Here is a 27,039-nt window from a genome sequence, read left to right on the forward strand (position 1 = left end):
GGTCCAGCCTGTTTCCTATCAAGAGCCGCCCCAGGGTTAGCCTGTCTCCAGCTGACCTGGGCTTGAGGAAACCATCTCTAGGGCCTGTTAATCTGTTGACCTCTGCTGATAACTCCTGGCTCTCCCCGGCCATGTATCTCCCCCCTTGGATAAAATCTCTGAAGCTCAATCGAATTTACAAGGCCAGCCATACAACCTCATGCTTGGGAATTAGTTCGCCCTCTTATTCGTTAAGCAGTACAATGCAGGGAGGTAGCACATCATACATGAAAGGTATATGTGTGCAGTGACGTGGCACGTGTACCATAACATGGAGATACTTGAAATGCCATCTCCACCGAGCTCTGATAGGAGCCACAGAGGTTCATAGGCGGAAATCAAGGGATGGATTATAGAGTCTCCTCCCATCATGTGGCGCGCGCTGGGAGGGGCGCAAACGAGTGGGTGGCATGCGAGGGTGGAGGGGGCATGACATGTTAGGGGTTGCTTGCAGGATGGCGCAGGAGGAAAGAGTACAGGGAGGGCACACGGGAGGAGGGGGCAGGCGGGGCAGTGTTAAGAGAGGGCAGTAGAGACAGGGCACACCGGAGGAAGGGACAGGCAGGCAAGGTGGTGCTAAGGAAGGGAAGGCAAATGGGAGGATGAGACAAGTTGGCAAGGCAGTGTTGAGAGGGGGCATGTCGGGCACATGGGAGAAGGAGGAAGGCAGGGCAGTGTTAAGAGGTGGGATGGCAGAGAGCACCCTTGGGCGGGGCCGGCAGGGCAGTGTTAACAGGGAGGACAATGAGGTCACATGAGGGGACGGCACAGGCAGGTAGGGCAGTGGTAAGAGGGGGCAGGCAGGCAGTGGTAAGAGGGGGCAGGCAGGGCACATGGTAAGTGGGGGCAGGCAGGGCACATGGTAAGAGGGGTAGTCAGGGCACATGGTAAGAGGGGGAGGCAGGGCACATGGTAAGAGGGGGAGGCAGGGCAGTGGTAAGAGGGGCAGGCAAGCAGTGGTAAGAGGAGGCAGGCAGGGCACATGGTAAGAGGGGGCACGCAGGGCAGTGGTAAGATGGGGAGGCAGGGCACATGGTAAGAGGGGGCAGGCAGTGGTAAGAGGGTGCAGGCAGGCAGTGGTAAGAGGGGGAGGCAGGGCACATGGTAAGAGGGGGAGTCAGGGCACATGGAAAGAGGGGGAGACAGGGCACATGGTAAGAGGGGCAGACAGGGCAGTGGTAAGAGGGGGAGGCAGGGCACATGGTAAGAGGGGGCAGGCAGGCAGTGGTAAGAGGTTGGAGGAGATGGCGGCGGGTGAGGAGGGCGAAGACACTCACAGCTCCTGGATGATGTAGAACTCCTTCTTGGTCTCGAAGGTATCGATCAGCTGTAAGATATTGGGATGACTCACCCTGCAGAGGGAGAGAAGGAGCGCCGGAGGGAAGAAGCAGGAAAAGAAGAAGGGAAAAAAGAAAGGGAGATGGAGGAGAAGAAAGAAGGAGGGAGTGGAAGAAGGAGGGAGAAGGAAGAATGGAATAGGAACGAAAAGAATGACTCAAGGAAGAAGGCAAAGAAGGAGGGAAGGAAAGGAGAGTGGCGAAGGGAGGGAAGAAAAAAGGGGAAGAAAGTGGGCAGAGGGGACAAGGATGAAAGAAAAGAGGAATTCGGTGGGAGCCAGAAGGAGGGATGAACGAAGGAAGAGAGGGATTGAAGCAGAAAAGCAAAGATGGAGGAAGAAGTAAAGAAGCGAGGGAATGAAAGTATATTTGGGACAAAAAGGGAAAAAGGAGAGAATGAGGAAGGTAAGATGGAAGGAAAAGAAGTTGAAATGGAGAGAGAAGGCAGGAGAAAGGAAAATGGGAAGGAGGAAAGAAAAATTAAAAGAAGAAGAGAGGGGTGAGGGAGAGGAAGGATGGTAGAAGGAAAGAAAAATGGGCCAAAGGAAGGGAGAAGGGGGATTGAAATACGACAGGAAGGATGAAGATGGATAAAAGGAGGACAGGGAGGGCGAGAGGACGGCGGGGGCAGAAGACATGGAAGCAGAGGGGCAGAGCATGGGCGCGTGAAATGTGGAGGGAAGAGAGAGAGAGAGGGGAGAGAGAGAGGGAAGAGAGAGAGAGAGGTGGAGAGAGAGAGAGAGGGGAGAGAGAGAGAGGTGGAGAGAGAGAGAGAGAGAGAGAGAGAGAGGTGGAGAGCGAGAGAGAGCGGTGGAGAGAGAGAGAGGAGACAGGGAAGAGAGAGAGAGAGAGAGGGGAGAGACAGAGAGGGGAGAGAGAGTGATGAATTGCAGGGGAGAAGGAGAGCGAGTACCAGAGCGGAGGGAAGAGAGAAGCGAACAGAAGGAGGGAGAGAACGGAAAAGGGAATAGTGTGCAGAAGGAAGGGGTTGGAGAATGTGGGAAACAAGAAAAAAGAAACAACACCGTGAGACTAGAAACACCTATAAACAACTTGAGACACACAATAAATACTGCAAGAAAACCAAGCATTTCATGATGGCAGTTCTGCAACTACCAACACAGTACATTGAAATTGCACTGCATGCACTGGATACACTGCTTTATTACAGTGCTTAATTTGAGCCGCTGGTTTCCGGTGCGGGGCTCCGGCACTTATTTATGAGGGCCGGCACTTTGGGCCAGATGTACAAGGCCCTAGCGCCTCTTAGCGCCTCTTAGCGCCACAAAGGTGTCATTTTTTTTTAAGTCAAGGCGGCATTAAGGAGGCCATTCTCCTTCGCAATATTTACAAAGTGATGCAACTCTTGCATTGCGCCACTTTACGCCCCCTTGTGCCACAATATGCCTGCGCCAGGAGGGAGGCCATAAAAATGGTGCAGTGAAATTTACATGTCACTGCGCCATTTTTAGAGTAATTTTTAACACCTGCTCAGAGCAGGCGTTAACGTAACATGTCCATTACTTTAAATGGGCTTCCCTTTACTTTGCAGGATTAGCACCACAATTTATGGCGCTAATCCTGCAAAGTACCACAATAGCATCCTAAATTTTGATGCTATTGTCCTAACGTGCGTCACAGTGCACCACATTGAAAATACAGAGCACACGTGGTGTTGTTGGGGGGAGGGGGCAGGAAAAGTGGTGCATCACAGCTGATGCGCCACTTTCTTGTAAATCTGTGCCTTAGTTTTCTGCATCAGGCATTTACTGCGAGCAAAAAAACACATATGAGAAAGGTGGAGTAAGAGAAAATCTAAAAAGCCTCACAAAGCGAGAAAGCAGAAAGCTGCAAGAGTGAGCTGAAGGGTCAGGGAGTGGCTGTAAATGGAGTAAAGAGGTGCGAGATGGCTCGCACATTGAAATGCAGCAGGCGCGTGTTTTAAAGGAGAGCTCTGGGCACCAACACTTTTTTATTTACAAATTAAGCACTGTTTTATTACACAAATTACTATGAAATTACATTGTAGAACGCCACCGCTTCACCGGATTCTAAGCAGGAGTGTGATAAAAGTGAACAGAGCGTTTCCACACCGTTGCATTGAAGAGGTGAGCGGGTGCACGTGCACTGTCTCCAGAGGCAGAGCTCACACTGACAGGCCTGTGGGCGTTCTGACGAAATGTAGGTTATGGAACTGAATGTTCAAGGCTCTTTGTGATATGGAGGATTCGGAGACAGCTGGGGTGAGGTGGGGCAGGAGGTACAGGTATTCCTCAAGAGCTGAACCCCAAAACTGGTTCTTTCTACACGGACCCTAGTCAGAGGCATTTCAAAACATGGGGAAAGTGGGCTCTGGTCCAGGGCCCCCGCCTTTCAAGGGCCCCCTGATAGGGCCAGTTCTGTTTTGCCAAGAGTTGCAGACAGATTGTTGTAAATAGCGTTTTCCTTTCATGTATTTTTAATGTCAGTAATCTGTGAGAGTCTATTACAGACAGTTTCCTGTCAAATGTTGTGTTTATATTTCAGGCAACATCCATAAAAAAGTTTCTTTTAGATCAAAACAGGACGTCACATATGAGAAATGGGAGGGTGTCACAGAGCTTATTTGCAGTAACATTAGATGTAAGCACATTTACTATTCCTGAACATTAGATGTAAGCACATTTACTATTCCTGAACATTCGATGTAAGCACATCTAAAATTTGGACGAGTGTGTCTGTGCACTGTTAGTGACCTGGCCAAAGAGGGCATGAAAGAGCTGAAACCGGATCTTAAGTTCAGAGCTGTTCCTGGGGGGGTGGGGGGGGGGATGCTGAAGTGACCCTGTGTGACTTCTCTACAAAGATGGTGAAAGGGCTCCAGGTAAAAATAATGTTACACTTTCCAGAGAGATGTCTGATTGGACTGGACATCTCTCTGAAAAGTGAAACCGAGAGTTGTGTAAGGGGTGCAAGGGGGTGAGGAAGACATTCATTACTACAGGGATATTACATCACCTTTATGGATCCATGATATAGAAATAATAATCCTTGTGTGCTGTCGTTAGAGATGGAAAACTGTGCAATCTCTAAAGTCTTGCTGGCCAGCATGAAGGAGCACATCTGTTGCAAATGAGGTGTATTAGGGAATGGGTCCAGATACACACGGACATTTTTGAATCGCAAAGTTACTTTTTTTATTTACTAAACACATTTTGCAATTTGGAAAAGCCTTTCAGACTCACACTGGGAGTTTGTGTCCGTTCCTGATTGCAGCTAGTTGGGGGCGTGAAAGGTGAATTTGCAAACCATTGATCTGTTACCGACATCTCAAAGGAAGTGGGTCCTGATCCCTTGGGGTACCTTCCTCTTTAAGAATGCTAGTGGCAGCGTTGGTGGGAGTAGGAAATGGTCCACAGGACAACTGCCTGGTCTCAGCTATGTTTTCCAAATGGGAAACTGCTTATAAAGCAACCCATGAGCACCAGTAGCCCTAATTGTGAACATGAAATGTGGACACCAGGTGGTGCAGCATATTTCCGAACCCCTGACCCCCACCCTCATAACGGTTAATTTGAGCCAGTGGTTTCCAGTGCTCAGCACCAGCACTTTATGTCAACACCGGCTTTTAGGAGAGCCTGCCATAAGGTGGCGCTGTTTTTCTAATTTTGTGAGGAGCACAACAACTGTTCTTCAGTAATTAAATATATATTAAAATTTCTAACACCTGCCATCCACAGCTATAAGGATAGTTTGGGTGGCATGCATAGGTTATTTTTAATATATATTTAAAGTCTGAATTGTCACAGTTGTAAGAGTGTGATGGGTAGTTGTGCTGGTACTGTCGTTGACAGTCCTAGTTGGGGCAACGGGTGGTGAAAGCTGCACAAATCAAGCACTGGCCCCAAGACTCATGTTTAGTGCCTCCTGTAATTGGATCCTCTTTGGACTTGTACAATGGACAATGGATGGGGACTTTTCTTTTTCCCATCATCTTCCTGGATCAGCAATTCCAGTTCATCTTGGGTAGTCATTTTTAGGGTTTTGGCTTTGTGAAATTTGTGTCCCCTACTGAGCTCTCCCTCCTGGACTTAAGCCCAGTGAGCTTCCGCTTTTGTATCAAGTTGCTGAGAATCCAGGTCATAGGACATACACATCTTAACAAAGTGTATACTTTATCACGTTTTCTGGGCATCTGGTCGCAGTGAAAAACATTAGTTATACCAGATGAGTTAGCAGTGGCGTAAAAAAACTGAAGTGTGAAGGGGGGGCCCCATGCAAAGTACCTGTAGGGGGAGCCTCCCCCCTAGATCCAGTAAGGGGCCTTTGGCCTGTGCATAGTTTATTGTGCTGAGGGGGTCCCCTGGAGCTCGGGCACTTCTGCACTGTGGGTGCTGTGGGGGCCTTTGTTACACCACTGTGACTGAGCCCCCTAAGAACTCTGGGTATCACCTGAGGCTTACTATGGCTGTCCCACTCAATAACAGACCCTGTAGATGCCCATGTTGCTCTATTCTTATTGCCTTATTTGAGCTTATGGGGTTGTAGTTCACCCCAAAAAGTGCAAGGGACGTCTGTGTTTTAGTGTACATCTTTCTTGTAACTTTTCTACACCTTATCGTTGTCGAAAAAGACACAGCAGTGACTGACGGTGACCACTAAAGGATGGTATTACTTTTGGTTTTTATAAGAGGTCCAGGTTCTCGTCACTGTTAGGTGGCACATGTACTGGTTGACCACGCTACCCTTCAAGGAGGCAAAAATTGAGCCGGACTAGCTGGCATCCAATGACTAGTGCAATAGTACCCACAACCATGAGATTCCAATCATAAGCTATAGCTCCCTCCTGACTACCCCTGAACCAAAAGAAAGAGCCGGACCTGTCGCCCATGCAGATTCACAGATGCTGCCATCAGCACATCTCCTGGCGCTGGAGGTCTATCTGTTGACCGTCTCCAAAAAAAAACTAAATCATGTTTTTGAAGAAGTATGAGATGAGCACATTCTCTCCGGCAGCCTGAGTTGGGTGAATAAGCCTTCCCATGTCTCGAGGGGACCCTTCGAGTGGGCGGCAGAAAGAACGAATATAATGAAAAGGCAGCTGCCTGTCACTGGGAACATCAAGCCTTCTAACTCCAAACAGAACATGGCGCTGTCAGGGTCTAAGTCGATCCCAAGGCGCTCTCATGGCCTAGGTTGCGATTTTCAGCTGCCTCTTCAGGGGTTGGCAGAGGGGCAGACGAGCCGTGCCAGATGATGGACAGATCTTTGACTCGTCCACCTCAGGGCGGATCTTGTTGTGTAAGACATCTTCACTCTAAAGGAGTCAACCAACGGAGGCACCTTCGCGCTCTGGGCAGGACACAGTGGTTTGCTGCATAAAGCTTCTGACCCGGCATATGGAAGGGGCGAAAGGTCTGTAACAACACCCACGCCGCCCCTAGCAGTCTTACTCTCTGAGAAGTAATCCTCAAAATTACCTGCAGATTACTCCATACTGGAAGAGAGATGGTACATACGGCTCGCTCAATGGAAAGTGCAAGGAAAATCTGAAGCCCAAATGCTCTGACCTAAGGAATATTGGCCCAAAGAGTAATGGGGATTTTTTTTTTTCTGGGTGGGAAACCTGATCACACTTAACACCAGTGGACTGACTGTGTCTGCTGTCTGATAGTACATGTGATGCAGAAATCTGCAAGGTCTCTGACACTTTTGAATTTCTAATTCAAAGTGTTAAAAAACAATGTAGCAGATTGTGAGGTTCCTGTCTTGGAAGATGCTTTGGCAGTGGTTTTCTGAGGTTCTATCTCTGCATACTCAGAAGCTTGAATGTTTTCAAGAGCAGTGATCCAATCAAGGGTTACAGCTCCCAGATCCTGAGATCCAGAGCCGGTTATCCTAGGTGTCCAGGGGCTTCAGTGTGCCATTGGACCCAAACCTAAGCACCAAATACACTCCTTTAGCACTTGGCCCTCAGTGGAGGGTGAGCAAGCAGCCCAAGGCTCTCCCAGGGAGGTCATGAGGGTTTAGTGTGTCAGAACTCAACAAACAGGAAATAATTGTTAAAGCAATGTTATCCAGCCACTACTTTGTTTTATAAAAAGAAAAGTGCCGTTTAGCTGTCACACACACAGCTGGCGTTAGTACATACAATGGAGAAAGGGCGGTTCCTGGTACTAATGGGAAAATACTCACGGGTATTGGAGGGATAGTGTCTGGAGCTGTAACGCCTTCGCCCTTGGTTCTAAGAGAGGGGAATTGAAGGTATAATATGGGGGTAACCAATCCTGCCATTAGCTCGCACAGCCACTGGTTAGTCAAATCCGCACTTACCCACTCGTTCAGGGCTCCAGTTCACAGGACCCGTTTTCAGGGTAGGTTTGTGCACTTTCTTCTGCAGGCCCAGCCTGATGTATTGCTATCAGCAGGGGTGAGCCTCAACCAGGCAGTGTACGTTGCATGTCCCGTCATGCAGTGAGGCACTGACCCAACTGACAAAGCATTTGAGGTTTGCTGGTGCCCTCAACCTTTCTGTAACTAGCAGCAGGGCCGGCCCCCGATAGTTGATGGCGTGATGGAGGAGGTAGCTGCGTGAGTTTTCTATTGACACAGTTGCAACCTCAACCCATCCCCCAAACAAACAGGTGCCTATACCTGGTCTCAGAGAAGGACTTCCTCAGGCGGCCTTGACTTTTCCATTGCACATGTAGACCCACGAGAGTCCGGAATTATCTGGTGGCCACAACTTATGCTCTTCAGCACTTCTTGCCCCTGCTCTTCCCAATGGCACTCACTTCTGGTTGAGTTCCAGCTCACTCTTGATCACAGAGGTGGTCTATGGCAACTGCTGGGGAGACACATCTGAGTTCCAGATCTTACACTCTGTATCGTGGTGCGGTTCGTACACCTTGCGGCATTTGTGTTGCTTGCTTTCTACGCCTCAGCCCCACTCAGCCCTTGCTTCTTCTGAGATGTGGCTTCTTTGTGCAATGTCATCTCCAATGCACCATTAAGCAGTCAGTAGAACTCTGTGCTTTGAAGGTACATGCAAGCAGCCCCTCCTAGCAGGCAAGTTAGATCTTCCCCAGGTTCTAGTTCCAAGTTTAGTTGGGGCACTGGCAGTAAGTCCCACAACCAAGGAACTAAAAGGATTGTCCCGGTCACAGCTGGCCTGGGATCTCAGTCTTCTGGTAAGAAAATCTAGGCACACTAAATGGAAGTTTATGTACCATCTTTCTATCCAAGTTGCAGACAATCCTTGTGTATTCCAGTCTGGGCAGTTCTTAATCTTTTTGACTTGAACACCGACTGGTCCTGTCAAGGTCTTTGTCAGAGGTGTGAGCAGGAAGGTTGGTTGCAGATAGGAATCTCACTACAGGAGCACTAAAGATGGGGAGACCGACTCAGCCCCTTCCCTCCCCCACCAGAGAATGAATGGCTGGGAAAGGTCAGAATGAAATTCACTCAATCAATCAATCAGGAATTTGTAAAGCGCACTACTCACCCGTGAGGGTCTCAAAGCGCTAAGGAGGGGAGTGGAGAGAAGGGGGCTGGTGCTGCTACTGCTCGTACAGCCAGTCTTGAGAAATTTTCTGAAGGTAAGGAGGTCTTTGGACTGGCGCAAGTGGGTGGGAAGAGTGTTCCACGTTTTGGCGGCGAGGTGCGAGAATGATCTACTACTTGTAGTTCTGCGGATGCGTGGGACGGTTGCGAAGGCAAGGTCGGTGGAGCGGAGATGCCGAGTCGGGGTGTAGAAGGAGAGTCGTCGGTTGAGGTATTCTGATCCGGTGTTGTACAGTGCTTTGTGAGTGTGGGTGAGGAGTTTGAACGTGATTCTCTTGTTGACTGGGAGCCAGTGCAGGTTTTTCAGGTGGTCTGTGATGTGGCAGTGGCAAGGGATGTCCAGGATGAGGCGTGGGGAGGCGTTCTGGATGCGTTGCAGCCTCTTCTGGAGTTTGGCCGTGGTTCCTGCGTTTAGGGCATTGCCGTAGTGCAGCTTGCTGCTAACGAGGGCTTGGGTGACTGTTCTTCTGGTTTTGGACTTCAAAAACTCTAGTCTGGCCGTCTACAAAGATCTCAAGGAAGTCTGAAAGTACCCTGAAACTTATATCGGCTGTGCTCTCTCTCTCTCTTCAACCTGGGTACAACTGGATTTCTACCCATTCAAAATGGAAGCCAGTGTTATTGGCCACGTGTGCCACAAATACTTTGTGAACACCTGTTCTTCAAGTATACTCACACACTACTGTCCCCACGAAGCATTGGGCAAAGGGATCGGTTGTAACAATCGGATGATATTTTATAAAGGCAGGAAATGCCAACAGGCCTTCCCCATAGCAGGCGACAGGTATAAAGGCCCTCCCTGCTTTCTAAAATCAGCATCTCTGCCAGCCCTCCAAAGCCCAGCGAGGTGGCAGTCATGGCAGGAGAGTGCCCATCATGCACCACTCCGACCTCAGGCAGCGTGACACACTCTCCAGAGCCATGCAAAGGGACTTTTCTCCGTCCCAACAGTTATCACCTCCTCCACAGGGAGCAGGAACCCCCACAATATAATCAGCAAGAAATAAACCTGGAGCCTTTGTGGTCCATCGCTGGTATGGCTCTGATTTAAACCATTCTGATGTCTGTTAGAGGTGGGCCGCAAAGTGTTTTGCAGAATCTCGATTTTGACCTTTCATGCACACAAAGTTTTCTGCGAATTGGTAAATCATGTCCCCCAACTTACGAGATCATTTAGTCTATTGGTGTTCGAACTGTGGGCTGCATCCCTCAGTGAGGGCCTAAACTACCCCCAAAGGGGGGACCTCCCCCGCTGAAAAGCCACGTGGTGCGAGTTGGCCGCCACTCCTGCTGCAGCGTTCCATTCTCTACTGGCCTACGTCACTACGTCACGCCGCAGAGCAATTGTGGAAAACAATAGAAAGGCCTCCAGCCCTTCCTGTAACTTTGTCCACCTTTGTTGTCACAATTGTCTCTCCACAGGTCTCAAAGGGAACCCAGCTGTGGCACCCTCTCATGGCAGCATCGAGGTACTGCAGCTCTTCAGAGGAAAAACGTGACGTGCTCTGCCCATCCCTTCAAATGTCCTTCAAGAGATATCAGATGAATGAAAATGTGTGCAATTGAAGAGTGCAGATGGGTTTATCCCGTTTTTTAAAAGAAAAAATAGTGCATTTTCAACAATATCTGAATGTAATGTTTCATGTGTGCCCCTCCTCCATGTTATCGCCCTCGAAAATCACTCAGGGGCGGATTTAGAGTTTGGCAGGAGCAGCACAGTCCACCAGGGAGGGGAGGATATTATCTCCTGCATTCTGACGAACTACCACCTGCCAAATGTGGACTTCACCACCTGTCCAACAGCCATCTCTGTACACTGGAGGGCCCTGCCATCACCACTGGTAAAAGTTTGGTGGACAGCCGCTGTAAGGTGTGACAGCCCTCCACCAAACTTTTAGCTGTTTTTGTTTTTCAAAAACATCACCAGAAGTAGGAGTTTGGTTTTGAAAAACAAAAAAATCTAATGACTCCCACACCATAGGAGGCGTGGGGGTCAGTACATTTTTTTCCAGTCCCTCACTGCCAGATTTTTCCAGGCGGTGCCAGATATAAAAAGGGTGCTATGTTGTCCAACCAGAATAGGGCAGGCGGTGTAAGGTCCCTGCTCCTTTGGCGTATACTCTGCAGTTCCCTCAGAGGACACATTCCCTTGATGCAGCCAACAGGGGCTCCATCAGCAGAATACTTACTGTCCCCCGTCTCTACATGAGGCAAGAGGACGGAGGGTTTGGCCGGCGCGGTAGCCCATCATGTTTGGTCTCAATCCAGTAATAGACGTTCATAATGTTGGTACCCAACTCAGTGGGATTCACTTCATCAATGCCCTAACAAAATAAGGTGTGATTTTACCCGGCAAGGATGCGATCATGCTGCTCTTTACATCATGCTCATAAGTTCATGAACAATTTTCCAGCATCAGAACTTGAGACTTCCAACTTCGATAAAGAACTATATAACAACCATATACGTGCTTTAAATGGAAATATAGAAGTGCAGGTACTCTCCATTTACGGTACCTGTTTGGTCTTGAGAAGTACCGGTACTCATCCATTGTAATGGATTGCAATAGTGCTGAGAAGTGCAGGACTTTCCCCTTCAAATTAAAAAAGTGCAGGTACTCAGTACCGGACAGTACCTGCCCATTTAATGCACTGAACCATATGAGCCACTGGACTATCTCACTAAATTCTAAGCTGAAGCCTAAAGGTTTACGCATAAGGCAGTGTAGAAGTCACATTAATACTGTTGTTGAAATGAAAGACTGTAGTACCATGATACAAGTGGAAAAGGGGTGTGTGGCATTATATTTATACATGTGCATGTTTTTTATAGAATTTGTTAACATAAACATGCAGTTTATTAGCAAAATCAGTATATATCCTGGATAGTGATTCATGTGAGCCTAGACGTCAGGGGCGGCTCCTCCGTTGGGGCGGAGGAGCATCGCTCCCCAGCCAGCAGCTGCAAAACCTTAGTGAGAAAACGATAATAAACTGAGTTTATGACCATTTTCTTGTAAAGGGGCGGGGCCACGGGGATGACGAGGAGTGAGGGGGAGTACACAGCACTCCCCCTCAGAGCGCATGTGTATTTGGCCGGCTGTTTCGGGCCAGCCAAACACACATGCGCAGTAGGCTCTCTCCAGCCCAGCAACACAGTCAGGATTGGCCGCAGGGCAGGCTGGGCGCCGGTGCCCGCAGCCTGCAACAGAGGAGTGGGGCGGCGAGTGAAAGTAAGTTGGTTTTTAATTTTTTTAATTAAATTAATGTTTATTTCCCCCCCTCCCCGTGTGCCGCCCGCCCCTTCCACACCCCACGAGACGTGACTGCTAGACGTATCCCCAGGTAGGGTTTAAGACACAAAGCTGACAGCAGCACCCTAGTGCTGTAGATTAGTGAAACCCCTTGCTACACTCTAAGCACAGGTACTTTTGGGAGGGGGGGATGTCTTTTGTCTGGGAAGATGATGGCAGAATGGCAGGGAGCCTCAGTATAGGTCTGCACAGAAACCGAAATCACCCCTAGCTGGCAAAAAACGTCAAACCAGCCCCGTACTTTAAGACGCCACAACTAGAATAGGGCCACAGAGGCATAGTAAGGTTATGGCCGCCTATTCTGCCCTAAAAACAGCTCCTTAGCCTCCAGCTTGCTGGGGAAATGCCAGAGTGACAGACTAGCCAGTCCGGAGCTGGCAAGGTAGGGGCTTTTAGGAGCTCAGATATAGTTAGATCTTATAAGATTCAAAGAGAGCGATTGAGGGCTGGATTATTCGGTGAATAAGGACCATCTGGCATTGTTGTGTCCAAAATTAGGCTTACATTTACAAAGTGAGCCAAAACAAATAGGATTTCTCAAACTCACCAAAGGCGGGCAAGTAACCTAGCATCGAGTCTGGCGTCTTCTGTTAAATGCTGGTAGGTCTAGCTTGCTTTCATTATGTGATTGATTGATACTTCTAGAATGCCAAGAAAAAACAAGGCTGGACATAGCAGACATAGAACAGTTCAGGATGAACCTGTCTCTACAGAAATGTGGAACCTGCACATTTGGAACGAAAAGCTAAACCTGACATGTGCATAGTGCTCAGCGAATACAGGAGGCCTGGAACTATATTGTAGAAAGGGACTGAACAGTAAGTGCAGTTTCACAACTACATTGGGGTGCATTGCTTGTGACCACCTAAGAGACTCTTAGGACCCTGGAACAAATTCTGTTTCAAAGTACTGAATACGTTCGTGCATAGAAAGTCAATAAAAAATGTAAACTTTCAAAGGAAATATGTGCATACATTTTCTGCATGCTACTGATATGCACGTAGCATGACTCACTCTATTGGCTTTACTATTGTCAACATTATCTCACTATGAGGAAAAAGCACTTTGCACAGGCAAGCAGAGACAATTTGCAAACTACATTAAAGCAAATATTGGGAACTTCATAAAAGTTTGCAAGCATTAAAGTTATTTTGCAAACCTCTATGAGATATTAAAGCAAACCACTCCCATCCGGAACATTTCCAGAAATTATCTTGTACTACCCTGCCTTCAATTCATACACACCTAATATTCTTCCCTGGGCCTGGTTACCTCTAAGGAAGACTGACTACTGTGGAAGGACCTAGACCAGTGGGCTGTGGCCAATCGAGAAAGCATTTATCTTGGTTTTGCAACATCAAACTCCTGACTTCAATAATTTTGCTTCATTGGTCCACAATATACTCCCACCATGAGTCCTGGATGATGACATCACCGTCTCCACTCCCAATTATAACAAATATATGTCTGAGTTGCTTTATGACTTACCTCACTCAAGCACAAAACGAAAAATCTATTTTCACTCATGGTTTTCAAAAAATGTGTTTAATGAAAGGAAACTTTAAGAATGCTGGAGAAGTACTGGAGAGAGGCGCTTCCTGGTCCCAGCCTATTCCATGTTAGAACACTCAGAATGCTCTACAAAAAACATATCTTCGGTGCTTAGGGGACACATTTCCAATCCCTTATGGCTACAAACACCCTAATAATCCCCATTTAGCATTCAGATTTGAAGATCCAACCCAAAGGAATTTGACAAGTTCTTTGATCAAAAAGTGAAACCTTTGAGCAATCACTGCCGACCTGCAAATCCCAGGCTACATGGCAACACTTTGACTTAGTTGCCATGGATGTCTTATCAAAAATGATAATGAATTTAAGTCCTCTAATCATTTCATGGATAGTGTACCTATGAGCCTTGCTGAGGACTTGGCACACACCATTCGGCCAATCTTGTGAACCTCTCTGGTCATTAAGGAAAATACTCTACTTGCCTAAGATCAACGAAGTCACCCTGTTTACATAAAAATCCTTCACCTTTGTGGCAAGTTTCCATTTTTTTCCCTGTCTTTGGTCTTCCCTTTCTTTCAAAAGTTAATGAGAGTTCTGCTGTGACTTACTCAGCACGCTCTGGAGAACGATGGCTCCACTGAGTGCCTGTCTGGCTTCAAACGAGGCTGCCACACGGAAACCAAATTCTTCCAGGTCATTGATGATGCACTCCGCATCATGGATCCAGGCAGTGCCTGTCTCCTTGATACTCATTGCTCATCGGCTGCCCTCGAAACAGTGAATCTCATGACCCTCTTTGATCCCCCAGTGAACACAAGAGCATGGATCCAACAACCTTCAAATGGTTCTCCTTTTACTTGAGCGGTGACAACAGATCCAAATTTACTTCTGTGTTAACTTTTTTTTAGCCTTAACGCAGGGGGTCCTTTACCACTCCTTCCTTTCCACTACACTTTTAATCTGTAGGCTGAACCACTAGGAGTCACACAAAAGAAATCCGGGTTGATCCTCTTTTATTTGCATGAAGGTGATACATAGGAACCTCTAAAGATCATCCTTCCTAATAATGCCTCACATCTCACTGAAACTCTGAAATCTGTTCAAGACTGGTTGACCACTCACCATTTAGAAGTCAATCCATCTACAACAGAGTTCCTCCTTATCTAGTCGTCCCAATCACCAATTCCAGTCCAAACCTGAATTGTCTTCATCAATATCCCTGACAGTGAAACAGTCATCGCTGACTGCATCAGAACCTTGGGGATCATTCTTGAAGGCAGAGCTTTTGATAAAACAGCTTGCATTCCTCACGAGGCGATACAACTTCCAGTCTACGATACTTAACATCGAAGCTGATGGTATATGTGGGGCTCAGATCCTCACACAGAGCCGATTGCGTCTCGATTTCCTGATATTCAAAGGAACGTACAAGGCACAATCATTTGTAGGTAGTGCTATCAGAATTCTGGAACTCCCTGCGCCCTGGTTATGCACCACTGTCTACATTCAAGTTGGAAGTGAACACTCTTCTGTTCCAAAGAAACGTTTATTAACTTTTGATGGACTTCTTCCTAGACTTCTTCCACATGCGTATTGAGCTCCCAGCCCTGAATCTCCTTGGACTTTTCTCCCTCCTCATTCTCTTTTGTCCTTGAGCTGTCCTTTCCTGTCTCTTGACTTATGATGAGCTTCCTCTAAGATGCTGTATCTCCACTGCCTGAATATCTTCAATCTCCTTGTCGCAACTTCCTTCGCCCCTACCGTTCTCTGGGACCTCTGGGCCTTCCTTCTAGCCAATGAGTGGTGTCAGGATTCTTCCTTACTCGTTGGCTCACACGTGTTGCTCCATTATTTTTCCGTTCAGTGGTGTTGTGTAGCCCTCTGCCTGACAGTGCTGCGATTGGTCCACTCTCTCATGTCGTCATTGTTCTCAGGGTCACCCTTGGTGGCCTCTTTTGGTTTCATAAGTCAATTCTTTTCTTGGAACCTACCACTACTAAAGTAAAACTTGTGTAGCCTATTTCTGTTTTATATTTGTGTAGCTTATTTTTTTTTTTTTTTAGCCTTATAGAACATCCTCTTGTGTAAAACTACTGTAGCGCCTTCCGACAATGCCAGGGCTATACAACATTGAATTTCCTTGAATAGCTGGTTAACAAGAGTGAACATTATACATCTCACGTTGGTGATGGTGGCAGGGTCGGTGGTGGGGGGCAGAGGCTGCAATGTTTCCCCTTGGTGGTAAGGTGGATAGCAGGGGTCATCAAGCATTCACATTGGGGGGAACAATGCCTCCCCAAGTGGTGAGGGTGGTAACAGAGGTCATCATGTCCTTCACGGTGTGGTGGGGGCGCAATATCTTCTCTCCTCCCTGTTGGTGAGGGGTTCACGGCCAGACTGGGAATTCAAAGCAGCCCTGGTACATTTTGTCAGATGAGCCCCCTAGGGTAGATAGGTACCCTGACCACTACAATAGGGCTTGGGGGAATTTCTCCTCCAAGAAAATTTAGGAAAATGGCAAAAATCACTGCATTTTATAACATTTTTCATTATATATTCGAACACATTAACCCACTGGATTACCTTAGCTGAGTCAAAACTGCAACTGCAGAAAACTCTCATTTCTCTCGAACAGGTACATTAATCGCCAGAGATATCTTGGCACTAATTGTTTCCGGCAAATTGTTGGATATACAAGTGTTTGCAGTGCTTTTAAAACTGCTATGAAAGGCTACAAAACCGCCCCCCCCCACGCGCCCCGCCTAACAAAAGCAGCCCCCAACCTTCCAGCCTCCCGGGAGAACGCCCGGTCTCGGGTAGGGGGGAGTTCAGAGGTAATGTGTCCGACAGGTCTTCTCCGATTGATGGGGGCCGTGCATTAACTCATCCTATTTCATTGTTGAGGTGGTGGGGGGCATCCTCCCACCTCCAGGAGAAGGGGGGTATTCGCCCCCTGAATGTCAGATAAACTCTCTCCATGAGTAATCATGCTCACCGCGTTAATGGGGAGGCGGAGGAGGAGAGTGACACTACTTAACTGTTGTTGCTCATTACAGGGTGTGTAGTTTATGAATCACCGACTTCCACCGAGTAAACAGTGGCTCCGGCGGAGCTGCTCTTTGTAGGAGGCTGGACTGGCTTGTAGTGAGTACCAAGGGGTACTTGCACCTTGCACCAGGCCCAGTTATCCCTTATTAGTGTATAGGGTGTCTAGCAGCTTAGGCTGATAGATAATGGTAGCTTAGCAGAGCAGCTTAGGCTGAACTAGGAGACGTGTGAAGCTACCACAGTACCACTTAGTGTCATATGCACAATATCATAAGAAAACACAATACACAGTTATACTAAAAATAAAGGTACTTTATTTTTATGACAATATGCCAAAGTATCTTAGAGTGTCCCCTCAGTGAGAGGATAGGAAATATACACAAGATATATATACACAATAGCAAAAATATGCAGTATAGTCTTAGAAAACAGTGCAAACAATGTATAGTTACAATAGGATGCAATGGGGAAACATAGGGATAGGGGCAACACAAACTGTTAGAAATGGGGTTTTTGGTTGGCAGTCAGGTTGCCCTCTGTCCAAGCAAGAACCCTCACTCTAGTCAGGGTAAGTCACACACAATCCAAAATCAGCCTGTGCTCACCCTCCGGTAGCTTGGCACGAGCAGTCAGGCTTAACTTAGAAGGCAATGTGTAAAGCATTTGTGCAATAAATCATACAACACCATAGTATAACACCACAAAAATACACCACACAGTGTTTAGAAAAATATAGAATATTTATCTGGGTAATTGTAGGTCAAAACGATCAAAGTTGCAATACGAATTTGTAAAAGATATCACTGAAAAGTGATATTAAGAGTCTTTAAGTCTTTAAAAAGCGATAAAGTGTCTTTCAAGCACAGAGTACCTGGTTTCTGGTGGGAAATCTCCTCCGAGGGCCACAGGAGAAGAGATGCGTGGAAAAAGGGGTGTGTGCGTCGATTTCCGCTCAGCACACACAGACTTGCGTCGTTCTTTTCCACGCGGGGAAGTCGGGCGTCGTTTTCCGGCGCGCAGACAGTCTCTTTTTGTGGATCGCGAGGATTACCAGATGTCCCGGGTCTGTGCGTGGATTCTCCTGCTTATTTTCCGGCTGCGCGTCGTTCTGCGGGGCTGCGCGTCGAAGTTTCGATCTCACGGTAGGCGTCGCGTCGATTTCTCCTTGGAAGTCGGGCGGCGTTGTCCTTGCGAGGCCGTGCGTCGAAATTTTGGTCTCACGGCAGGCGTCGCGTCGATTTCTCCTTGGAAGTCGGGCGGCGTTGTCCTTGCGAGGCCGTGCGTCAAAGTTTCGCACTCACGGTGGGCGTCGCGTCGATTTCTCCTGGAAAGTCGAGCGGCTTTGTCCTTGCGAGGTTGTGCGTCGAAGTCTCGATCGCCCCGAGGGCGTCGCGTCGATCAGCGTCGGTGTGCGGCGTTTTTCTCGCCGCGAAACAAGCTGTGCGTCGAAATTTTCGGCGCACGGAGCGTCCAAGTGAAAGGAAGAAGTCTTTTTCGTCCTGAGACTTCAAGGAACAGGAGGCAAGCTCTATCCAAGCCCTTGGAGAGCACTTTCACAGCCAGACAAGAGTTCAGCAAGGCAGCAGGGCAACAGCAAGACAGCAGTCCTTTGTAGAAAGCAGACAGGTGAGTCCTTTGAGCAGCCAGGCAGTTCTTCTTGGCAGGATGTAGTTTCTGGTTCCGGTTTCTTCTCCAGCAAGTGTCTGATGAGGTAGGGCAGAGGCCCTGTTTTATACTAAGTTGTGCCTTTGAAGTGGGGGTGACTTCAAAGAGTCTCTAAGAAATGCACCAAGTTCCCTTTCAGCTCAATCCTGTCTGCCAGAGTCCCAGTAGGGGGTGTGGCAGTCCTTTGTGTGAGGGCAGGCCCTCCACCCTCCCAGCCCAGGAAGACCCATTCCAAATGCAGATGTATGCAAGTGAGGCTGAGTACCCTGTGTTTGGGGTGTGTCTGAGTGAATGCACAAGGAGCTGTCAACTAAACCTAGCCAGACGTGGATTGAAGGGCACAACAAGATTTTAGTGCAAAGAAAGGCTCACTTTCTAAAAGTGGCATTTCTAGAATAGTAATATTAAATCCGACTTCACCAGTCAGCAGGATTTTGTATTACCATTCTGGCCATACTAAATATGACCTTCCTGCTCCTTTCAGATCAGCAGCTGCCACTTCAACAGTGTATGAGGGCAGCCCCAATGTTAGCCTATGAAGGGAGCAGGCCTCACAGTAGTGTAAAAACGAATTTAGGAGTTTTACACTACCAGGACACATAACTACACAGGTACATGTCCTGCCTTTTACCTACACAGCACCCTGCTCTAGGGGATACCTAGGGCACACATTAGGGATGACTTATATGTAGAAAAAGGGGAGTTCTAGGCTTGGCAAGTACTTTTAAATGCCAAGTCGAAGTGGCAGTGAAACTGCACACACAGGCCTTGCAATGGCAGGCCTGAGACAAGGTTAAGGGGCTACTGAGGTGGGTGGCACAACCAGTGCTGCAGGCCCACTAGTAGCATTTAATCTACAGGCCCTAGGCACATGTAGTGCCCTCTAATAGGGACTTACAGGTAGATTAAATAGTCAATCATGGATAAACCAATCAATAGTACAATTTACACAGAGAGCATATGCACTTTAGCACTGGTTAGCAGTGGTAAAGTGCTCAGAGGTCAAAAGCCAACAACAGCAGGTCAGAAAAAATAGGAGGAAGGAGGCAAAAAGTTTGGGGATGTCCCTGTCAAAAAGCCAGGTCCAACATGACCCCCCACCAGCCTAAAGCCAGGGGAGAACAATCACTATCCTGATGTACTTCCCTGTTTGAGGCGACAGAACAAGGACCCAGGCCCACAACAGCAGGGGCATGCTCCAGTTCTTCGCCTTCCTGACTCCCATTGGATCCCTCGGTCCATACTCTCAGGGCCCACTAAGCCCATCCATGGGGAACCTTTCTCCTTTCCTGCGGATCCCATCTGTGCAGCACCTAACCTTACTTTGCTCACAGATGTATCCCAGGAGCAGGATAGTACCCTCATGACCAACATAGTGGTGTTGCCCACTCTACCCCTGGGGTGTGACACTTGTCCCCTCCCCAGGGATAACTCTGTCCACCCGGACAGCAAGCCACAGTGATTACTGACAGCTGCCAGGGATGAGAGCCAGGCCCCAGGCCTCTCAAAGCTCTCCAACCACTGTGGCTGTGGAGAGTGGGGGGCGGTAGCCCCAGGTGCTGGGCACCCTTGAACCACTCTCCCTTCCACCAGGTCAGGGATGACAGCCTGAACCTGGTCCTCCCCTCTGGGGCTTTGTACCCTCCCTCCTGGAGCGGTACCCCCAGAGTCCAACATGGCCAGGGGGCTTACAGAAGTCGCCCTGTACCATTCCTCCACCAGTGCAGGGCTGTTAACCTGCCACTGGCCCTCCAACCTGGGGTCTGTACCTTCAGGTTGGACTAGGGCCCGGGGTGAGGCTTCCCTCCCCCTGCCCTCCCTTCTGGGGTCCAGCACCCTCCAACTAGGAGTGGCCTCCTCAGAAGACAACATGGTAGGGGCACTGTTATCAGTAGCCCCTCCCTCCAGGTCCGGGGGGACACCCTGAACCTGGTCTTCCAGCCCAGGGTCTGTACCCTCAGACTGGATCACCGCCTGGCAAACCAGGACTTCCTGGGAGGCATACCTACCCCCCACCAGGTCAGAGTTTAACCTCTGCACCTGCCCATTCAACTCAGAGTCACCACCCTGAAGTTGAACAATTGCCTGGCACGCCAGGACTTCCTGGAGGGCACACTGACCCTCCACCAGGTCAGAGTTTAACCTCTGCACCTGACCATTCAACTCAGAGTCACCACCCTGAAGTTGAACAATTGCCTGGCACACCAGGACTTCCTGGAGGGCACACTGACCCTCCACCAGGTCAGATTGTAACCTCTGCACCTGACCATTCAACTCAGAGTCACCACCCTGAAGTTGAACAATTGCCTGGCGCACCAGGACTTTCTGGGAGGCACACCTACCTCCCACCAGGTCAGAGTTTAACCTCTGAGCCTGGTTCCCCAACCCAGGGTCACCACCCTGAGGGTGAACCATTGCCTGGTATACCAGGACTTTCTGGGGGGCACACCTACCCCCCACCAGGTCAGAGTTTGACCTCTGAACCGGGTTAGCCAACCCAGAGTCACCACCCTGAGGTTGGGCAATTGCCTGGCACCCCAGGACTTTCTGGGAGGCACACCTACCTCCCACCAGGTCAGAGTTTAACCTCTGAACCTGGCCATCCAACCCAGAGTCGACACCCTGAGGTTGGACAACTGCCTGGCACGCCAGGACTTTCTGGGGGGCACACCTACCCCCCACCAGGTCAGAGTTTGACCTCTTCACCTGGTAAGCCAACCCAGAGTCACCACCCTGAGGTTGAGCCATTGCCTGGCATTCCAGGACTTTCTGGGGGGCACATCTACCCCCCACCAGGTCAAAGTTTAACCTCTGAACCCGGCTATCCAACCCAGAGTCACCACCCTGAGGTTGAATCTTTGCCTGGCATGCCAGGACTTCCTGGGGGGCACTCTCACCCCCCACAAGGGACACGTCGTCCCCAAGGGCCACACAAGAGTCTGGTTGGCGCAGGTCTCCCGACCTCTGCCCATCCGGCAGAGTCTGGGTTTCCCCCAAACCAGAAACGGTCTCACCTGGGTCATTCCTGGGGGGCTCTGCTCTCAGAGCTGACCCCTGACTTTCAAGATCCTCCACTGGGGTCTGCCACCCCCTCTCAACCCTATGTCTGGACTTCTGCACCCCTTCACTAGGAGGGGTACTGCCAGACACCAGAACTGTTGGGATGCTGTCCACAGTCATCCCCCCAAGTTCTTCTGACACTGCGGGGCTTCCCTCAAAAGGTGGCCCTACGGTACAGGTTAGGCTCTGAGACCTACCTGGGACACTACAATCCTCTCCCACCTCACTTGGTCGGGAACCACCTAGACCACTCCCTTCAGGAGCACCCCCAAATGCCTCTTCAGACTCTCTGGTACTCACCCAAAAGTCTGCCTCCACTGTAAGTTCCCTGGGGTCAGAGAACTCACACTCCACCTGGTGTTGGCGTAGCTCTGGAAAATAAGGACCAGACATATGCTCTCCAGCAATTACATCACTCTGCCCTTCACATGTATTAACCACAGTACCCTTCACCCAACCACCTAGTAACTCAGCCTTGGAAAAGCACTCTACATCACCCTCTTGAGACTGGTGAGACAGTTTCTGTCTGTCCCTGACACTCAACCCAAACTCTTCTGGGATGTCTCTACACTCTATATCCAGGACGTCCACCAGGGGGGAACCCTTTTCTCTGTCACTCTCTGCTAGAGTCAGTAAAGTGTCCCTCCCCCCAGTAGGAATATGACTCCCTGTGCCAGTTCCCCAATTCTTCTCAGGGACCCTGTGCATAACGGGAACTACCTCATACCCTTGAACTGCCTGGGGTGTGTCAACTCCCTTCTTCAAGTTGGGCACCACATCTCTGGGCTTGTGCCCTTCTTCAGCAGTACTAGATGCAAGATTTTTGCTGCCACCATCTGAACTGGACTCAGCCCTTCCGGCCTCCAGTTTCAGCTCTTTACAGCTCAGCTCTTGAGCTGCAATCTTTTCTTCTTCCAGGGCTAAGAGACTTGCTGCCTCAGCCTTTTCAAGAAACTCATCTAGCTCTTCCATCCACCGTGCTTGAGCCATGAGCCATTCTTTTTTCACTGGGTCTCTTTCCTCATCTGAGTCGTCTTCCTCCTCATGTGAGTAGTCCTCCTCCTCCTCTGAGGGGTACTTAGTCATTTGGTTTCTTGCTGCCTCTCTCTCTGCCCATCTGTCTTCCTCCCAGACTATGTAGGCATGTAGCATCTCTGCTTTAGTAGATCTCTTTGCTACAGGAAGGCCACATTCTCTGCAAAGCTTCCTTAGGTCAGCCTTAGTGAGGTGGTCAGTAGGCAAAAAGAATAAGTAGGTAAGCGATCCCATTCTGATAGGATCTTACCAGCAAAAACCAAAATCCAAAGTCCAAAATATCAATAGTATATCCAGGAGGACATCAGAGACCAAAAGTCAAAAGAGATGAAAAATCAAGTTGACCTTCAACTGTGGGTAGGTAGTGAAATACTTAGCTACTGTATGTCACTGCACAAACACAAGTCCTATCCTCACCGCTGATCACCAATGTTAGAAATGGGGTTTTTGGTTGGCAGTCAGGTTGCCCTCTGTCCAAGCAAGAACCCTCACTCTAGTCAGGGTAAGTCACACACAATCCAAAATCAGCCTGTGCTCACCCTCCGGTAGCTTGGCACGAGCAGTCAGGCTTAACTTAGAAGGCAATGTGTAAAGCATTTGTGCAATAAATCATACAACACCATAGTATAACACCACAAAAATACACCACACAGTGTTTAGAAAAATATAGAATATTTATCTGGGTAATTGTAGGTCAAAACGATCAAAGTTGCAATACGAATTTGTAAAAGATATCACTGAAAAGTGATATTAAGAGTCTTTAAGTCTTTAAAAAGCGATAAAGTGTCTTTCAAGCACAGAGTACCTGGTTTCTGGTGGGAAATCTCCTCCGAGGGCCACAGGAGAAGAGATGCGTGGAAAAAGGGGTGTGTGCGTCGATTTCCGCTCAGCACACACAGACTTGCGTCGTTCTTTTCCACGCGGGGAAGTCGGGCGTCGTTTTCCGGCGCGCAGACAGTCTCTTTTTGTGGATCGCGAGGATTACCAGATGTCCCGGGTCTGTGCGTGGATTCTCCTGCTTATTTTCCGGCTGCGCGTCGTTCTGCGGGGCTGCGCGTCGAAGTTTCGATCTCACGGTAGGCGTTGCGTCGATTTCTCCTTGGAAGTCGGGCGGCGTTGTCCTTGCGAGGCCGTGCGTTGAAATTTTGGTCTCACGGCAGGCGTCGCGTCGATTTCTCCTTGGAAGTCGGGCGGCGTTGTCCTTGCGAGGCCGTGCGTCAAAGTTTCGCACTCACGGTGGGCGTCGCGTCGATTTCTCCTGGAAAGTCGAGCGGCTTTGTCCTTGCGAGGTTGTGCGTCGAAGTCTCGATCGCCCCGAGGGCGTCGCGTCGATCAGCGTCGGTGTGCGGCGTTTTTCTCGCCGCGAAACAAGCTGTGCGTCGAAATTTTCGGCGCACGGAGCGTCCAAGTGAAAGGAAGAAGTCTTTTTGGTCCTGAGACTTCAAGGAACAGGAGGCAAGCTCTATCCAAGCCCTTGGAGAGCACTTTCACAGCCAGACAAGAGTTCAGCAAGACAGCAGGGCAACAGCAAGACAGCAGTCCTTTGTAGAAAGCAGACAGGTGAGTCCTTTGAGCAGCCAGGCAGTTCTTCTTGGCAGGATGTAGTTTCTGGTTCCGGTTTCTTCTCCAGCAAGTGTCTGATGAGGTAGGGCAGAGGCCCTGTTTTATACTAAGTTGTGCCTTTGAAGTGGGGGTGACTTCAAAGAGTCTCTAAGAAATGCACCAAGTTCCCTTTCAGCTCAATCCTGTCTGCCAGAGTCCCAGTAGGGGGTGTGGCAGTCCTTTGTGTGAGGGCAGGCCCTCCACCCTCCCAGCCCAGGAAGACCCATTCCAAATGCAGATGTATGCAAGTGAGGCTGAGTACCCTGTGTTTGGGGTGTGTCTGAGTGAATGCACAAGGAGCTGTCAACTAAACCTAGCCAGACGTGGATTGAAGGGCACAACAAGATTTTAGTGCAAAGAAAGGCTCACTTTCTAAAAGTGGCATTTCTAGAATAGTAATATTAAATCCGACTTCACCAGTCAGCAGGATTTTGTATTACCATTCTGGCCATACTAAATATGACCTTCCTGCTCCTTTCAGATCAGCAGCTGCCACTTCAACAGTGTATGAGGGCAGCCCCAATGTTAGCCTATGAAGGGAGCAGGCCTCACAGTAGTGTAAAAACGAATTTAGGAGTTTTACACTACCAGGACACATAACTACACAGGTACATGTCCTGCCTTTTACCTACACAGCACCCTGCTCTAGGGGATACCTAGGGCACACATTAGGGATGACTTATATGTAGAAAAAGGGGAGTTCTAGGCTTGGCAAGTACTTTTAAATGCCAAGTCGAAGTGGCAGTGAAACTGCACACACAGGCCTTGCAATGGCAGGCCTGAGACAAGGTTAAGGGGCTACTGAGGTGGGTGGCACAACCAGTGCTGCAGGCCCACTAGTAGCATTTAATCTACAGGCCCTAGGCACATGTAGTGCCCTCTAATAGGGACTTACAGGTAGATTAAATAGTCAATCATGGATAAACCAATCAATAGTACAATTTACACAGAGAGCATATGCACTTTAGCACTGGTTAGCAGTGGTAAAGTGCTCAGAGGTCAAAAGCCAACATCAGCAGGTCAGAAAAAATAGGAGGAAGGAGGCAAAAAGTTTGGGGATGTCCCTGTCAAAAAGCCAGGTCCAACACAAACCATATACTCCAAAAGTGGAATGCGAACCACGAATGGACCCCAAACCTATGTGACCTTGTAGAGGGTCGCTGGGACTATTAGAAAATAGTGAGAGTTAGCAAAATAACCCTCCCCAAGACCCTGAAAAGTGAGTGCAAAGTGCACTAAAGTTCCCCTAAGGACAAAGTAGTCGTGTTAGAGGAATAATGCAGGAAAGACACAAACCAGCAATGCAACAACTGTGGATTTCCAATCTAGGGTACCTGTGGAACAAGGGGACCAAGTCCAAAAGTCACAAGCAAGTCGGAGATGGGCAGATGCCCAGGAAATGCCAGCTGCGGGTGCAAAGAAGCTTCGACTGGACAGAAGAAGCTGAGGTTTCTGCAGGAACGAAAAGGGTTAGAGACTTCCCCTTTGGTGGACGGATCCATCTCGCCGTGGAGAGTCGTGCAGAAGTGTTTTCCCGCCGAAAGAATGCCAACAAGCCTTGCCAGCTGCAAATCGTGCGTTTGGCGTTTTTGGACGCTGCTGGGGCCCAGGAGGGACCAGGAGGTCGCAAATTGGACCTGAAGAGAGAGGGGACGTCGAGCAAGACAAAGAGCCCTCACTGAAGCAGGTAGCACCCGGAGAAGTGCCAGAAACAGGCACTACGGGGATGCGTGAAACGGTGCTCGCCGAAGTTGCACAAAGGAGTCCCACGTCGCCGGAGACCAACTTAGAAAGTCGTGCAATGCAGGTTAGAGTGCCGTGGACCCAGGCTTGGCTGTGCACAAAGGATTTCCGCCGGAAGTGCACAGGGGCCGGAGTAGCTGCAAAGTCGCGGTTCCCAGCAATGCAGCCCAGCGAGGTGAGGCAAGGACTTACCTCCACCAAACTTGGGCTGAAGAGTCACTGGACTGTGGGGGTCACTTGGACAGAGTCGCTGGATTCGAGGGACCTCGCTCGTCGTGCTGAGAGGAGACCCAAGGGACCGGTGATGCAGCTTTTTGGTGCCTGCGGTTGCAGGGGGAAGATTCCGTCGACCCACGGGAGATTTCTTCGGAGCTTCTGGTGCAGAGAGGAGGCAGGCTACCCCCACAGCATGCACAAGCAGAAAAACAGTCGAGAAGGCGGCAGGATCAGCGTTACAGAGTTGCAGTAGTCGTCTTTGCTACTATGTTGCAGGTTTGCAGGCTTCCAGCGCGGTCAGCGGTCGTTTCCTTATCAGAAGGTGAAGAGAGAGATGCAGAGGAACTCGGCTGAGCTCATGCATTCGTTATCTAAAGTTTCCCCAGAGACAGAGACCCTAAATAGCCAGAAAAGAGGGTTTGGCTACCTAGGAGAGAGGAAAGGCTACTAACACCTGAAGGAGCCTATCAGCAGGAGTCTCTGACGTCACCAGGTGGCACTGGCCACTCAGAGCAGTCCAGTGTGCCAGCAGCACCTCTGTTTCCAAGATGGCAGAGGTCTGGAGCACACTGGAGGAGCTCTGGACACCTCCCAGGGGAGGTGCAGGTCAGGGGAGTGGTCACTCCCCTTTCCTTTGTCCAGTTTCGCGCCAGAGCAGGGGCTAAGGGGTCCCTGAACCGGTGTAGACTGGCTTATGCAGAATTGGGCACATCTGTGCCCAACAAAGCATTTCCAGAGGCTGGGGGAGGCTACTCCTCCCCTGCCTTCACACCATTTTCCAAAGGGAGAGGGTGTCACACCCTCTCTCAGAGGAAGTTCTTTGTTCTGCCATCCTGGGCCAGGCCTGGCTGGACCCCAGGAGGGCAGCTGCCTGTCTGAGGGGTTGGCAGCAGCAGCAGCTGCAGTGAAACCCCAGGAAGGGCAGTC

General features: G+C 49.4%; 1 protein-coding gene across 1 annotated transcript in view; it reads right to left on the minus strand.

Moving 5' to 3' along the window:
* LOC138261000 (caM kinase-like vesicle-associated protein) overlaps nt 1-27,039 on the minus strand; it is a 414,930-nt gene that overhangs the window by 87,143 nt on the left and 300,748 nt on the right. Inside the window, exon 4 of the mRNA XM_069209589.1 lies at nt 1,317-1,391. Coding sequence (XP_069065690.1) covers nt 1,317-1,391 — 75 coding nt within the window. The remainder of the gene's footprint in view (nt 1-1,316; nt 1,392-27,039) is intronic.

This window comes from Pleurodeles waltl, chromosome 10, assembly GCF_031143425.1.
Source record: "Pleurodeles waltl isolate 20211129_DDA chromosome 10, aPleWal1.hap1.20221129, whole genome shotgun sequence".
Lineage (NCBI taxonomy): Eukaryota > Metazoa > Chordata > Amphibia > Caudata > Salamandridae > Pleurodeles > Pleurodeles waltl.